Source organism: Leptonychotes weddellii, chromosome 12 (assembly GCF_054177405.1).
Source record: "Leptonychotes weddellii isolate Sample4059 chromosome 12, ASM5417740v2, whole genome shotgun sequence".
NCBI lineage: Eukaryota > Metazoa > Chordata > Mammalia > Carnivora > Phocidae > Leptonychotes > Leptonychotes weddellii.
This window is the reverse complement of record NC_138380.1, coordinates 20860913-20873974: the sequence shown is the minus strand read 5'-3', so window position 1 is coordinate 20873974 and position 13062 is coordinate 20860913. Positions and strand designations below refer to the sequence as shown.

Sequence of the window (13062 nt, the reverse complement as noted above, 5' to 3'; positions counted from 1 at the left end):
CAAGATATCTAGGTCTTCCTTCCATCCAGTGCAGGGTTTCCCAGGCAACCCCAGGGTATGGCAGGTGGGGGCAGCCCAGGCAGGTGCAAGACGTGATGAGCAAGATCCAGGGCTCAGCTCCCACAGCTGGGGACACCGAACCACTGGACCCCATGTTCCAAGCAGCCCACGCCACCATCCCAGCACCAGGAGAAAACACACATACACACAAGTATGCCGTGGGAGAGCCCCCAGTTTTACTGCTTCTGACTGAACACAGTGAGGTCTTTGTGGGACAAAGGCCCAGGCTCCCGGTGCCTGGGTAGGGCACTCTTTCCACGGCTCTGGCCACGGCGGGAGCCGTTCTCCAAGGGGACGCTTTTGACCCGATGAGTCCTGGTGTCATCCTGGCTCTGGGTGCCCCCTGAGGCTACTGGCTGGGGCCGGGCAGAGGTCTGGGGGGCTGGTCCCCAGTGAGTTGGATGGGGGGGCAGGCCTCGGGTGAGACACAGTGGGCCTCGTGCTCCACCAGGCCTGCCGGGCACTGGCAGCCAGGAACGCAGGGCCTCACACAGTGGGCTGCCAGCTCCCCTGGGGGGACGTGCTGGTTGAAGCACGTGCGGGGACAGGGCGGGCCACACTCATCGAACACGAAGCCGCGGTCCAGGGCACAGCCCACCGCTGCAGGTGGAGGCGAAGGCAGGGTCACGGGGGCACCCCGTCCAGACCCGAGCCCTCTGTGCCACCCTCTTCCCCAACTCGCGCTGGGCTTTGCCCCCTCACCGCAGAGTGTGGGGCCCCGCCAGGCAGGCGTCACCCCCGCCCGGCGGCAGTGGCCAGCATAGGCCTCCAGGGCGTCGCAGAGGCAGGCATCGGCCAAGGAGCCGGGGCCACAGGCACACAGGTCATACACGCAGGCGGCAAAGAAGGGCTCCGGCGGCACCACAGCGTGGCAGCGGCTGAACGGGGAGGACGTCAGCACCCCACACCGGGCATTGGCCTCACGCCTGGCTCGGTAACCCGCTGCCCTGCACGGATCCACCTCGCGGCCCTTGGAACATGGCCGGCTAGGTCCCGGCCCTTCTGGGACCTAGGCGGGAAGAGTGACCCTGATGTGAAAGCATCCCCTGGCAAGCTGACCTTGGTGTGCTACGTTCTTCAAAACACTTTCCACCAAATGTTTTGGTTTAGCTTCAAAAACCTCCCTATAAGAACAGCAAAGGAAGCACCGGCCACTTTCTCCTTGTCCCCCTTTTACAGATGGACAAGCCGAGGCCCAGAGCACGTAAGGGACTTATCCAAGCTCACACAGCCGGTGAGTGGCAAGGCAGGGCTTGCGGATTTAGATGATGCCTCTTCCAACAGGCCGTCCTGCCTCCCCCAGCACCACGACCCCAAATCATCCTGAAGCTGCACAGCCCTTCAGTGATCCCCCGGCTTTCCATATAAGCAGGCTGTTCTAAGACTCCCACTCAACTGTGCCTCCCTCAGCCACCCAGCTCCTGTGCCACTCACCTGCCAGCTATTCCCAAAGGCAGCCTCTGTGGGCAGGAGCAACCCCTCAGGGCCCTGCAGATCATCCTGGGCAAAGCCATTGAAGTTCCCACAGAGCCCACACATGTGGCCCCGGTAGGAGCCAGGCACGCTCACCTCCACCTGAGACTGCCCGTCCCACAGCACCTGTGCAGAGAGGCTGGCATTGGGGAGTGGGGAAAGGTAGGGACCCCGTCCTGGCCCCAGGCACTGTCAGCACCCTCCCTGCTAGAGGGGAGGAGAATGGGTGGAGAGAGGCCCCCCACGGAGAGGAGGCAGCTCTGGCCAAAGCCAAGTTGCCCCACGCTGTGTGAGTCCCCGGCGAAGACATGAAGAGCTGACCACACTGGCAGGAGGGCACCTTCTCCCGTTGGCATCCCTGAGCTGAGCCCCTGGTGAAATGCACACCCACTTCCAGAGATTCACTTTCTCGTGGGCATTAGGGCCTTACAGAGGATAAAGCACAATTCGAGTCCGGATCAGAAGTACAGACAAGCCTTATTTTATGAATTTACAGACTGTACTTCTTGCTGAAGGCAGGGAGAAATTTACTCTCTGACATGGGAGTTGGAAGGAATCTCAGAAGTCGCCTAGGAGACCTCAGATGACACCCCCCCCAACATTTCCCCCTTTTTACCAATGAGAAAACAGGCCCGGAGGCAGTTGGTACTGGCCTAAGAGTCCCACTGTGTTGGTGGCTGAACCAAGATTAGAGACTAGGCTCAGAACTCCTTTCGCTGCACCCAAGAATCCCAAGATCCCCTCAGAATCCAGCCGAACTCTCTCACCTCCCTGGCCTGATGTGGCCCTGGACCTAGCTGGTATTCCCACTCCCTCTCCAGATAACAGACGCCTGAACCGGTCCGGGGCTCCCACACCCCACTGGCCCTGGCGGCGCACCTGGAGCCCCGGCTGGGCGTGCACGATCACCGCGCGTCGCTGCAGCTCCACGTACAGCAGCGGCTCCTGTAGGAAGGGCAAGGCCACCGGGCGCCCGTCCACCTGGAGGAGGGAGGCGGGAGGAGGACGACGCCGGGACTGACGAGTGGACCGCGGACGGCGCGGGACCCACCTTCCCCGGGTCCTCGGCTCTGCTCACCGTGACCGCTCTGCCCTGCAGCAGCCGCACGACCACGTCTCCGAGCAGCACCGCCACCTCCTGGGTCCAGGCCACACCCCTCCGGCCCCGGTTATCGTTGGTCACGTGCACGCTATGGCGTGAGAGGCCCAGGTGCCGCGGTCAGCAGGGACAGGGGTGGGGAGTTGGGGGAAGGCAGAGGGGGCTGCGCACCTGAAGTCCGCTCCGCGGCAGTCCTTGGCCAGCACGTAGCTGCAGCTGCCTTGGAAGTGCAGCAGGCGGCCGTCGAAGGTGCGGTAATGAGGGTCTCCGAAGGCCGTGCAGGAGGCGGGGCGAGGCAGGCAGCGGGGGCAGCAGCTGCCGGGACTCAGGGCGGGGGCCTCGTCCTGGCCTCAGCCCCAGGCCCCGTCAGACACATCGCCCTCCCCGCCGTGCCCCACGCAGAGACTCCCCGGGACCGAGGATCGCCCGGGAGTCTCCGGGGACTCGGACTCCGGCCTCCGGGCTCACCGCGAGCGGGCTCAGGGCACCCCCTTGTGGCCACGCCTGGAACTGCAGGCCTCGGGTACCTCCGCCCCACCGCGCGGCGGCCGCTACCCTAGCCCTGCCTCCCTCCTTCCTCCCGCCTCGTCTCGCCCGGACGGCGGTGCCACGTGCCCACTCACCCCCCCCCCGCCCTGGACCGCGGCACTCACGGGGCCACAGGAGAGCGGCGGGCAGCGCTGGCTCTGGCAGCGCACCGTGCCGGCCACGCAGGAGCAGGTGGTGCAAACGTCCACGGCCCAGCGCTCCCCGGAGGCCACCGCCCGGCCCTGGTGCGCGCACGACTGGGCGGGGGCTGAGGCGACAGGAGCGGGGTAGGGTCACCTGCCCGTCCCTCGCACTGAGGTCTCGCTCGTCCCCAACCCCCATCGTTCTGGCTGGCACCTTGGCATCGCTCACAGCAGCGGCCGGCCTCTCGCACCTTCGCCCAGCCGTGGGGGCAGGAGAGGGCGGGGCACTCCTCCAGGTCGCACTGCACGTGGCCCCGCTGAGGACAGATGTCACTGCTCTAGGGACCTCCCGCAGGGCCTGGGGGCCCTGGCCTCACCCTTCTGGGGGCCCTCTGGGTCACAGTCTGAGGGAGCAGCCCCTTCTCTCTGCCCCTGCCCCACAAGAACACCCATGTCACGTTCCAGTGGGGGATGAAATCCAGCCCTTAGTTCCTTGCCCCAGCCCACGGGCGCCGCTGCCCGCTCTCAGAGGGGGCGCCTTTTTCTAATTACCTCAAAGACCCCATAGTCACTGGTCCAGTGTCCTGAGACTCTCTATCCACCCATCTGTAAGGCCCTGCGCCCCACCCGATGCCCACCCTACGACCCCCAGCTCACACGGCAGGTGCAAGTAAGGCAAGCGTTGCTAGGGTCCTGCCAGCTCTCTCCATCTGCCACGCTCCGGCCCTCAGCCTCCACCACGCATTCTGAGGAGGGAGAAATGAGGATGGGGGAGCATTGTCCTTCCAACTGCATCCTCCTCTCTGGAGCTCACCCTGAAGGCCCACAGCAGGGGAGTGCCCACACCATTCCACAAGCACCCTGATGGTGTCGGTTTCTTCATCCGGTATCCGGATGACCTACTAGACCTACCCCAGGGCTCAGGAAGAGGAGAGGGTCCTGGAGGCCCAAAGAGCCAGAGGCTCTTGGGAAACCTCCGGCTTCCCATGGGCTGGCTGCCAGCTCAGTGCAATGCCTGGCCAGTGGGCCTGGGGTCCCTGAGCCCACCGACAAGCCTCAGGCGAGGCCTTGAGAATCCAGACTTCATTCCCTGATTTCCTCTACCTTTTGCACCCCAGTGAGTAACCCTTCATTTCTACAAAAGAAGGAAGCCTGCATTTGGAGTATAGACCCCAGGTTGCCCACATAGACTCTGGATGCCACCCTTCCTGTCTCCCCCCTGGGCTCATGCTCAGAGGATGCAGGTCAAGGCTGACTTACCTCGGCACACGGGGCAGCAGCTCCCAGGGGGGGTATGGCGCTCTGATGGGGGACAGCTGAGCTCCGGACAGGCCCGGTGAATGCAGAGCCATGTCAGGTCCTGGGGAAGGGCATGTGAACACCACTGGTAGAGACCAGCAGGGAGGGAGCAGGGTGTGTAGTTGGGAGCAGGCCTAGGCCAGATACGATATCCAACGTAAGTGGGTGGATGTCGGGGTGAATGGGGAGCCTGGAGCCACTGCAGGAGAGGGCTTGCTGCCGCAGCCTACAGTGGAGGAAGAGAGCGCTTTGGGAGCCCCCGGGGCAGGAGGCTCACCCGGCACCTGCAGGTGTAGCAAGGGTCGGGCGGGGCCAGCTCGGAGCCCAGCAGGCCTTCTGTGCAGTTACTCAGCGCCTCTGTGAAGACAAGAACTCCGTGTTGGGGGGAGAAGGGGGAAGCAGGGGGCAAAAGCCCACTCACCCACTGTGTCCCCGGACTTCTTAGTCCTAGGGCATACTCCTATCCCTAGGGCGATTCCAAGAGGAGGAGTCCTCTTTCTTCTGCGGTCAGCAAAGAAAAGTTGGGACTTTTTGAAAAGAACTTCGCACACTACTAGGGTGGAGGGCCTGGAAATGGACAGGGTGTGGCTTCCTTAGCCTCAGGTCACTAAGGACCATCAGGATGCCTCGCCTGCTCCCTCTGCTACTTCCTTTTTATATCACCCGGCTAGTATGGCACAAGGAAGCCCAGAGAGCCAGGGAGGTACTCCAGGTTCTAATCCTGGCTCCAGCATTCAGTGCCTGTGCCATTTTGGGCAGACTAACCAACCGCTCTGAACCTCCGTTTTCTCATCTGCAAAAGGGAACAATAATACCCCTCACTGGGCAACTGAGAATTAAATGGGATACTGTTTATTCAAAGCACCGAGTACAGTGTCTAGCATGCAGTAGATGCATAATAAATGTTAGTCCTCTTCTCTTTCCCTGAAGCACATCCTAGCAAGAGCTGGTAAGAACGGCTCCCCACCTCTGGAGCCGCTCTGGTCTCCCTTTGCCGCTTTCAAGAAGCCGGCGGCCGGCAAAACTCCCGCCCCGCAGCGCCACCTGCTGGGCAAGATGCTCCACAAACTGGCTTCAGAGTCAAGGATCCCCAATTCCCCCCTGCGGGGTTGCAGCCCTCCCCTGCCAGGGCATGGGCTTCCAGAATAGTCCACCGGACTCAAGAAAGGGGGAGGGCTGGGCTGCAGAGGAGAGCTGGGTGGCTCTTCCAGTGTCACTCTGGGGTGGCCATCCTACCCTCTTTACCCCCATCCCCAGCGACTCACGGGCACAGGTGGGGCAGCAGTGCTGGGGCCCAGGGGGCAGGAGCTGGCTGGTGGGACAGCCCACCAGGCTTGGACACTGCCGCCGGTGACACTGAATGCTGGGGGGTCCCTCAGGCTGCAGCTACAAAAATGAGTGAGCAAAGGGGGTGGGTCTCAGGCCCTGGAAGCCGAGAAGACACCCTCTTTCCCTGGACTCCAGGCCCTTCCATCTGCCTGCTGCACCTCCCCCCGGATGTGTCTTGGGCAGATTAAAGTCCAGTCTGCAGAGACTCACCGTCTCCCCAGGTTGCTTCTCACTCCATGCCCTAATTCCCAGAGGTGATGTCCCCTTCTCTTTCCCGTTACTCAGGCCTGACCCTTCATGTGACCATTGACCCTCCTGCACTTTCATGCCATCCTCCCTCCTCCCTGCCAAGTCTCCGGACATGGGACATCATACAGCTGCTCGCCATTGCCTTCACATGGAATTCCCTAACATGCCCCCCCAACTGCTTCCCACGTATCTCCCTCTACCTCCCATATACACCCACCCTACACTCCAGCTAGGAGGGCTGTCCCACTGCCCCCCCACCCCTACCCCCCCCACTCAGCGCCCTCCCCACCCCACACTTCCTGGCCCTGCCTAGCTCCTCACTTCACCCCAAGTCCTGCCTCACCTCCTGGCCACAGGCACACCTTCCTCTCTCTGACCCCCATAGTGCTCGTGCCCCACAGGGTCCAGGCTGCCCCCTTTATGGTGCCCCACCCCTCAGCGTTGCCGTCACCCACCTCACAGATGCACACTTCACACGGGTCTGCCCCAGGCTGGAAGCTCTCCCCGGGTTCATACTTGCGGCCCTCATGCTCACAGTCTTGGGGCGGGGGTGGGGGTGGGGGTAGGAGCAGAACACGACCAGGGAGGCTTTAGGCTGGCAGGAATGCCAGGGGGTGGGGCTCTCTGCCCCCGCAGTGCCCCCCAGCTCCAGGGATTGGCGTGTATGCAGGAATGGGGGTCACTTCTCTAGAACAGCCCGGCTCTGCCGCCCAACCCAGTACAAAGGACGGAGATGTTGAGCGGGTGCCGCCTCCCTGCCTTCCCCCAGCCAGCCCCAGGCTCCCAGTACCCGAGCATCGAGGGCAGCAGTCGTTGAGCCCCTGGTGGGGCCGGGCACAGGCGATGACACACTGGATGTGAGCACAGGTCACGATGCCCTCATGGCACATGCAGGAGGAGCAGGGGCTTTGGGGGTGCACCCAGCTACTGCCTTCAGAGTGCTCCTCCCCATCGGCCAGGCAACCTGTGTCCCAGGTGGGCAGGGATGAGCTCTGAGGCTTGGTTCTGCCTGTATGCCCTTGTGCCCCCAACCCTGGGCGCTTGGCAGGGCATGTGGGTGCTGGGAGGAGGATCTGCAGGGAGGCGGTGAGAAGGGGGGGCAGAGCTCCTATGTGTGGGGGAGGGGAAGGGCCCTGGCTCAGGGTCAGAACACCTGGGTTCTTATCCCATTCCATGTCTGCTTGCTTGCTAGACCAAGGGCTACAACAAATAGTAGCCCAGTACCAGCAATGGTAGCTGGCATGCGGTAGGTGTGTAATAAATGCATGCGGAAAGAAGGAAAGGCTCCATCCCTAAGCATGTGCCCAAGGTAACAATGTAGACCCAGATGGCTAAGATGCAAATCCTGACTGCCACCTACTAGCTGCATGACCCCAGGCAAGTTATGTTACTTCTCTGTACCTCGCTTTTCTCATCTGTGAAATGGGAATAATAATAGTACCTATTTGATAGTGTGTGGGTTAAATGAGGTATGTGTCCAGTGCTGAGCTCAGACGGGATGTGCTCAACCAATGTGAATCGTCATTATTTTGATGATGAATAGAGTGTGGTTAGGAAGGGGGCAGTTTTGAGGGGGTGATGGTCTGGGCAGGCCAGGGGCAGGGAGAGGTAGGAAGAACTGAAGACTAGCAAGGTCGGAGGGCCAGGCAGGTGGACAGGGAGCAGGAGGCCAGGGGAGAGCTAGCAGAGGGAGGTGGGGCAGGTACGGGGCATCAGGGCGGGGGGGGGGTGGCAAAAGCACGGGGGCAGCCACATGGGGCCGGGCATACCTCTGCAGCGAGGGCAGCACCTGGCCTGCTCCGTGACCTGGAGCGGGCAGGACAGAGGAGGGCATGGCAGCCGCACACAGCTGACCTGGCCAGCCTGCGGGACATGCCCTTTAGGCCAGGAGCCCCAGCGGCATTGTGGCCCTGTCCCCACCCGGCTCTACCCCCTCCCTACCATACCTGACAACGACACCACTCACAGCTGCCTGGGGGCCCCTCAAACTCTTCCCCGTCCCTGTGCTCCCGGCCCTGGGAGAGGCAGCCTGTGGGAAACACGTTTCCTGGGTGAGGGGCTCTGCCACCTTGCCCTGTCCAACCTCAGGCCTGGCAGACGGGGGGGGGAGGGTTGGCATGTGGAAGGCAGCTCACCGTGGCAAACAGGGCAGAAGCAGGGTCCTGGAGAGGGATGGGGGCAGAGAGCTGGAGGGCATGGCTTCTTCTGGCAGTGCATGGAACCTTCCTGGGGGAGAGGGGTCACACTGCCACTTCTGGACTCCATGTCGTCACAACCTCAAACCAGGCTACACATGGCCCCAGGGCGGGCTGTCCCTACTGAGCCTGCCAGGCTCCAACCTCCCTCCCTTGGCTCGGGAGACCAGAATCCAAGCCTCTTCCACCAGATGGTACCCTGGGAGACGGGGGTGGAGGAAACAAGGTCTTCCTGGTCAGAGAGGAGGATCAAGGGATGAAAAGTTACCAGGTTTCCAAAAGGCCGCCTCACCTGGCAGGTGCAGAGGGAGCAGCCGGGGTCAAGTGGATCAGGAAGGGTCTCTCCGGGGGCTGCAGCGACCCCATGATAGAGGCATCCTGGCAGGGGAGGAAATGCAGTCAAAGAACATCTGTCCACGTAGCCCTGCACGGCCATGCACGCCTGGGCCCGGGACCTCCACCACGGCTGGAGGAGACATTAGGTGCGGCCTGCCGAGGCCAGCAAGGTGAGGGTGGGAGGAGAGCCTCCGGCTAGCTGCGAGTGGGGAGGCCAGCAGGCATGAAGGGGGCTGAGGACTGGAGCTGGGATCAAAGACTGCTGGCAAGTTTCGGTCTGCGCCGCCCAAGGGAAGAGGAGGTGAGGAATATGGGCACTCCTGGAAATGAAGGCTCGAGGTGGCCCGGGCTCCCGATCATGGGCAAAAGAAGCCAGGAGGGTAGGAAGCTGCCTCTCGTGACTGCTGACTCAAGGGCATGGGAGCCCTCGAATATGTTTGAGTCTGCTGATGTGACATTTTAGGAAGGCGATGGGACAGTGTAAGAGCAGGAAGTTCTGGAAGCATGAGGCCCAGTTATCTGATGAGCACAACCGTGAGTCTGAGGTGACAGCAGGGACAGACAGGAGGGCACAGGTGGGGTGTGAGGAAAGCACAGGGTATGGGTTTGCTGTGGGGCTGACGGTGGTGAGACCAGGTGACTCTGGGCGCCTGGGAGCTCCAGAAGGGGCAGGAAGGGCAGGTGCTGTCCTACCCTGGCAGGTCGGGCAGCAGTGTCCAGCCGGGGTAAGCGGGAGGCTGCAGCCTAGAGGCTCGCAGGGCCGGCGGCCACACGTCACGAAGCCTCCGAGGCAGGTACACAGATTGCAGGGCTCTCGGGGATCCGGGAACTCTTGGCTGCTCAGGTAGGACTCCCCTAGATACTCACAACCTTGGAGAGAGAGGACGGGGAGGGGCAGGGCAGAGGCAGAAAGGGTGAGAGGTGAGCGGTAGTCCAGTCCAGTCCAGTTGGGCCTGAGCTGGGGCCTCAAAGACACACCAACTGGGGGGAGGGGAGGGCTCGAGCCAGGCAGGGGAAGGGGGGCAGAGGAGTCTGGGGTGGGGGGGCCGGCCGAAGCTCAGACTTCCCCCCTTCAGCCTGCAATCTACCGGGAAAGACCCACACAGAATCTGTCCCTAGAGTTAAATACTCAGCAGGCCCACTGCCCAGCCAGAAGGCACCAATGTCCCCAAGTTGAGGAGAGCTGGAGATAGCCCGAGATGGCTTAGGAGACATGGTTCAAGGTATCCTCTTCCCAGTACTCTTTCCAGCCCTCTGATGAATCAGGGACGGGGAGGGGATCCCAGAGTGGTGGCGGCCTGATCCGAGCAGCTCTCTGACTCTTGCTGACCTCTTTTTTTAAAAAGAGAGGGCGCTTCGGGTGATAATGATGTGTCAGGGTTGGCTCATCAAATGCACCCCTCCTGCGGGGAGTGCTGATAATGAGGGAGGCTGTGCAGGTACTGGGACAGGGAGTATATGGGCAAGCTCTGTACCCTCCTCTCACTTCTGCTGTCAACCTAAAACTGCCGTAAAGAAAAAAATAAAGTCTTAATAGGAAAAAAAAAAAAAAAAAAAAGAGGGCGAGTCTGAGTCTCAAAGCTTTGGCAGACAAAAGTGCCTGACTCAAATTTAATGTTTTATTTTTAACTGTATTAGTGTTTATGGAACTCTTCATTCCTGGCAAATCGAATTCATTTACAGTATGATATAAAAACTCCTTTCTAAAAAAGATTTAAATTTAAAAGTTAATTTGAAGAAAAATAGTTAACTAAATAAAATTATAGGTGGTCGAGGGTATGTAACAATATTGCGAAGATGGTACAAGGGTGACCAAAGACTGGGGAACTGGGTCTTGTTCCACCGCCTCTTGTTTACAGGAGCTGAAGTTAGAGTTACATTTAAAAATGGTTAAGGTAGTGAATTTTATGTTATGTGTATTTTACAAAAATACACATTTTTTAAAATGTATTTTTTAATTAAAAAAAAAAAATGAGGCCCAGAGAGGTTATGTAACTTGTCCAAGGTCACATATCCAAATAGCATCAGCGGCAGGACGACTAAAACCTGGCAGCACCAGGCTTTAGTCCAGTGTTTGTTATTATGTGACAGATGTTGTGGGCCCACTCCAGGGCAGTTAAGGGTGATGCCGGCCCAGCCCTCCCAGCCCCTCATCCCCACAGTCCCCTGGCCCTCACCGTCACAGGCAGGGCAGCAATCACCCCTGGCGGGAAAGGGGCACTGAGCAGGTGCACAGGCCCTGGGTTCGCAGCTGACGCTGCCCTCCCAGCAGAGGCAGACGTGGCACGCGGCACTGGGCGCAGGGAAGCGCTCCCCGCTGGCAAACTCCTTCCCCTGGTACAGGCAGCCTGGGGGGGGGGGGGAGGAGGCGAGGAGGGCGGGAGCCGGGGCTGTCTGCCAGGCCCGCAGCCTCCCAGGCCCTGCGGGCTGGGCACTGTCCCCCTCTCCCCCCCCACCTTCTTAGTGAGAACCCCGACGCAGGAGGGGTGGGCTTGAAGGGAGGGGGACGCGGAGTAAGAGGGCACCAGGTAGGGCGAGGCTCAGGGGCAGAGTCGGAGCGAGCAGGGGGCGGGGGCGGGGGGGGCGCCGCCCAGGCGTTACCCGCGCAGGAGGGGCAGCATGGCCCCCGGCGCGGGTGGGCGCAGGGCGCAGGCGGGCAGGGCAGCCGCTGGCAGGACGCGGAGCCGTGGAGGCAGAGGCAGCGGCGGCAGGGGTCGTCGGGCAGGGAGAAATGCTCCAGGTGGCGGGCCGGGACCCCGCCGCCCGGCCGCGGGCAGCCCGAGGAGGCGGCTGCAGGGGAGAGCGCGCGTCAGGGCTCCCGGGAGAGGCTTGCGGAGGCTGCCCGCTCTCCCCGCCCTCCCCGCTCTCTCCGGGCCCGGATCCGCCCGAGGGCGGCGCCTCCTACCGGGGCACCGCGGGCAGCAGTCTTCGGGCAGCAGGAGCGGCTCGGGACAGGGCAGCGGCGGGCAGCGGCGGGCGAGGCACTGCACGCTGCCGCTCTGCAACGGGGGGGCCACGCCAGGCCCGGTTAGCGGCGGGAGGCAGGGGAGATGCCCGCGCCTCCTGACGGCCACCCCGGGGCCCCGCGTCCCTGGTGTCCCACGTCCCGCCCCTCCTCCCCCGGGCGGGGGGCGGGGGCGGACTCACCAGACAGCGACACTGCCGGCAGGGGTCGGAGGGGTGAGGGAAGTCCGCTCCGCTGGGGTACTCTTTCCCGCCAAAGGCACAGCCTGGGGGATGGGGCAGCTGTAGGCCCGGGAGGGGCCCTACTCCTCCCTGGGTATGCTGCCCTTGCAGCCCTAAGAGCCCATAGAGGGGACCAAGCCATCCCGGGAGACACCCCCCAGCCCCCATCCCATCCACCTCACCATTGCAGTCGTTCTGGCAGCAGGGACCAGGCAGCGGGTGGGCACAGGGGGCCCTGGGGCAGGCCCGAGGCTGGCAATGGGCATGGCCTTCCCGACACTGGCACTCCTGGCAGGGGTCTCGGGGGTGCGAGAAGCTCTCGCCATCCACGAACACTCGTTCCTCCAGGATGCAGTCTGAGCATTGGGGCGGGGGGAGGGGCGGGAGTGGCGGCAAGGCCTGACAGTTCTAGGGCTGGGCCAGGTGCCCAGCCATCCTCGGGGTCCAGAGCCACTGAGGAAGGGCCACGAGGAAGCCCCGAGAGGAGGGTCTGTGTAGGCAGGCGTGGGTGGCTCTCTGAGCACACGCTTGTGTGTGTGTGTGTGTATCTGAGGCCATTTACGTGCGGGCACGTGTGTTGCCCCTGAGGGGGACGAGCCAGGGAGCTCAGGCGTGCAGGTGCCATGTGTTTGTGATACCCACCCTGGCACGACTCTCCACCAGGGCAGGACTCGGGTCACACTGCATGCCAGCACCCAGTCTCCGCATGCCAGACCCAAATGCTTGTTGCATGAAGCTGCTTCATACAGAAAGATATGCAAATATATCCGACTGGTGGGGGCATTGGAAGAGGAAATACTGAATGGAAGGAAGGAATCACAGAGTAACACGAAGGGATAAACAAATCTCTACTCTGCCTCCCGCCCATACTCTGTGAGTTCCAGAGAGTTCCAAGCTGTGTCCCGACTGGAAACAATTCGGAAGGCTGTTGCTTTCTAAGGTATCTGGTGAGCCCAGGGGGCCATGGGAGAGCTGGGTCCAGGGCCCCCAAGCCAGACAGGTGCAAGAAGCACATACCTGGGCACCTGGGACAGCACTGGCCGGGTCCACTCTGGGGCCTGGCACAAGTTGTGGGAGGGCAGTCAACCAAGGAGCACCTCACAGTCCCCTCCTGGGAGCAGGGGAGAGGGCAATGGGGGTGGGCCCCAGGAGGGGCTCAGCAGGG

General features: G+C 62.0%; 1 protein-coding gene across 1 annotated transcript in view; it reads right to left on the bottom strand.

Annotated features, from left to right (window-relative positions):
• Nucleotides 1-212: 212 nt before the first annotated feature.
• KCP (kielin cysteine rich BMP regulator) overlaps nt 213-13062 on the bottom strand; it is a 22674-nt gene continuing 9824 nt past the window's right edge. Inside the window, 25 exon segments of the mRNA XM_081800911.1 lie at nt 213-660; nt 763-1069; nt 1495-1659; nt 2413-2514; nt 2612-2723; nt 2804-2976; nt 3286-3428; nt 3518-3620; nt 3961-4049; nt 4564-4663; nt 4880-4959; nt 5868-5988; nt 6636-6718; nt 6971-7144; nt 7950-8043; nt 8127-8209; nt 8316-8406; nt 8668-8753; nt 9405-9581; nt 10889-11059; nt 11313-11501; nt 11617-11710; nt 11859-11941; nt 12080-12253; nt 12915-13060. Coding sequence (XP_081657037.1) covers nt 410-660; nt 763-1069; nt 1495-1659; nt 2413-2514; nt 2612-2723; nt 2804-2976; nt 3286-3428; nt 3518-3620; nt 3961-4049; nt 4564-4663; nt 4880-4959; nt 5868-5988; nt 6636-6718; nt 6971-7144; nt 7950-8043; nt 8127-8209; nt 8316-8406; nt 8668-8753; nt 9405-9581; nt 10889-11059; nt 11313-11501; nt 11617-11710; nt 11859-11941; nt 12080-12253; nt 12915-13060 — 3391 coding nt within the window. The 3' untranslated portion in view covers nt 213-409.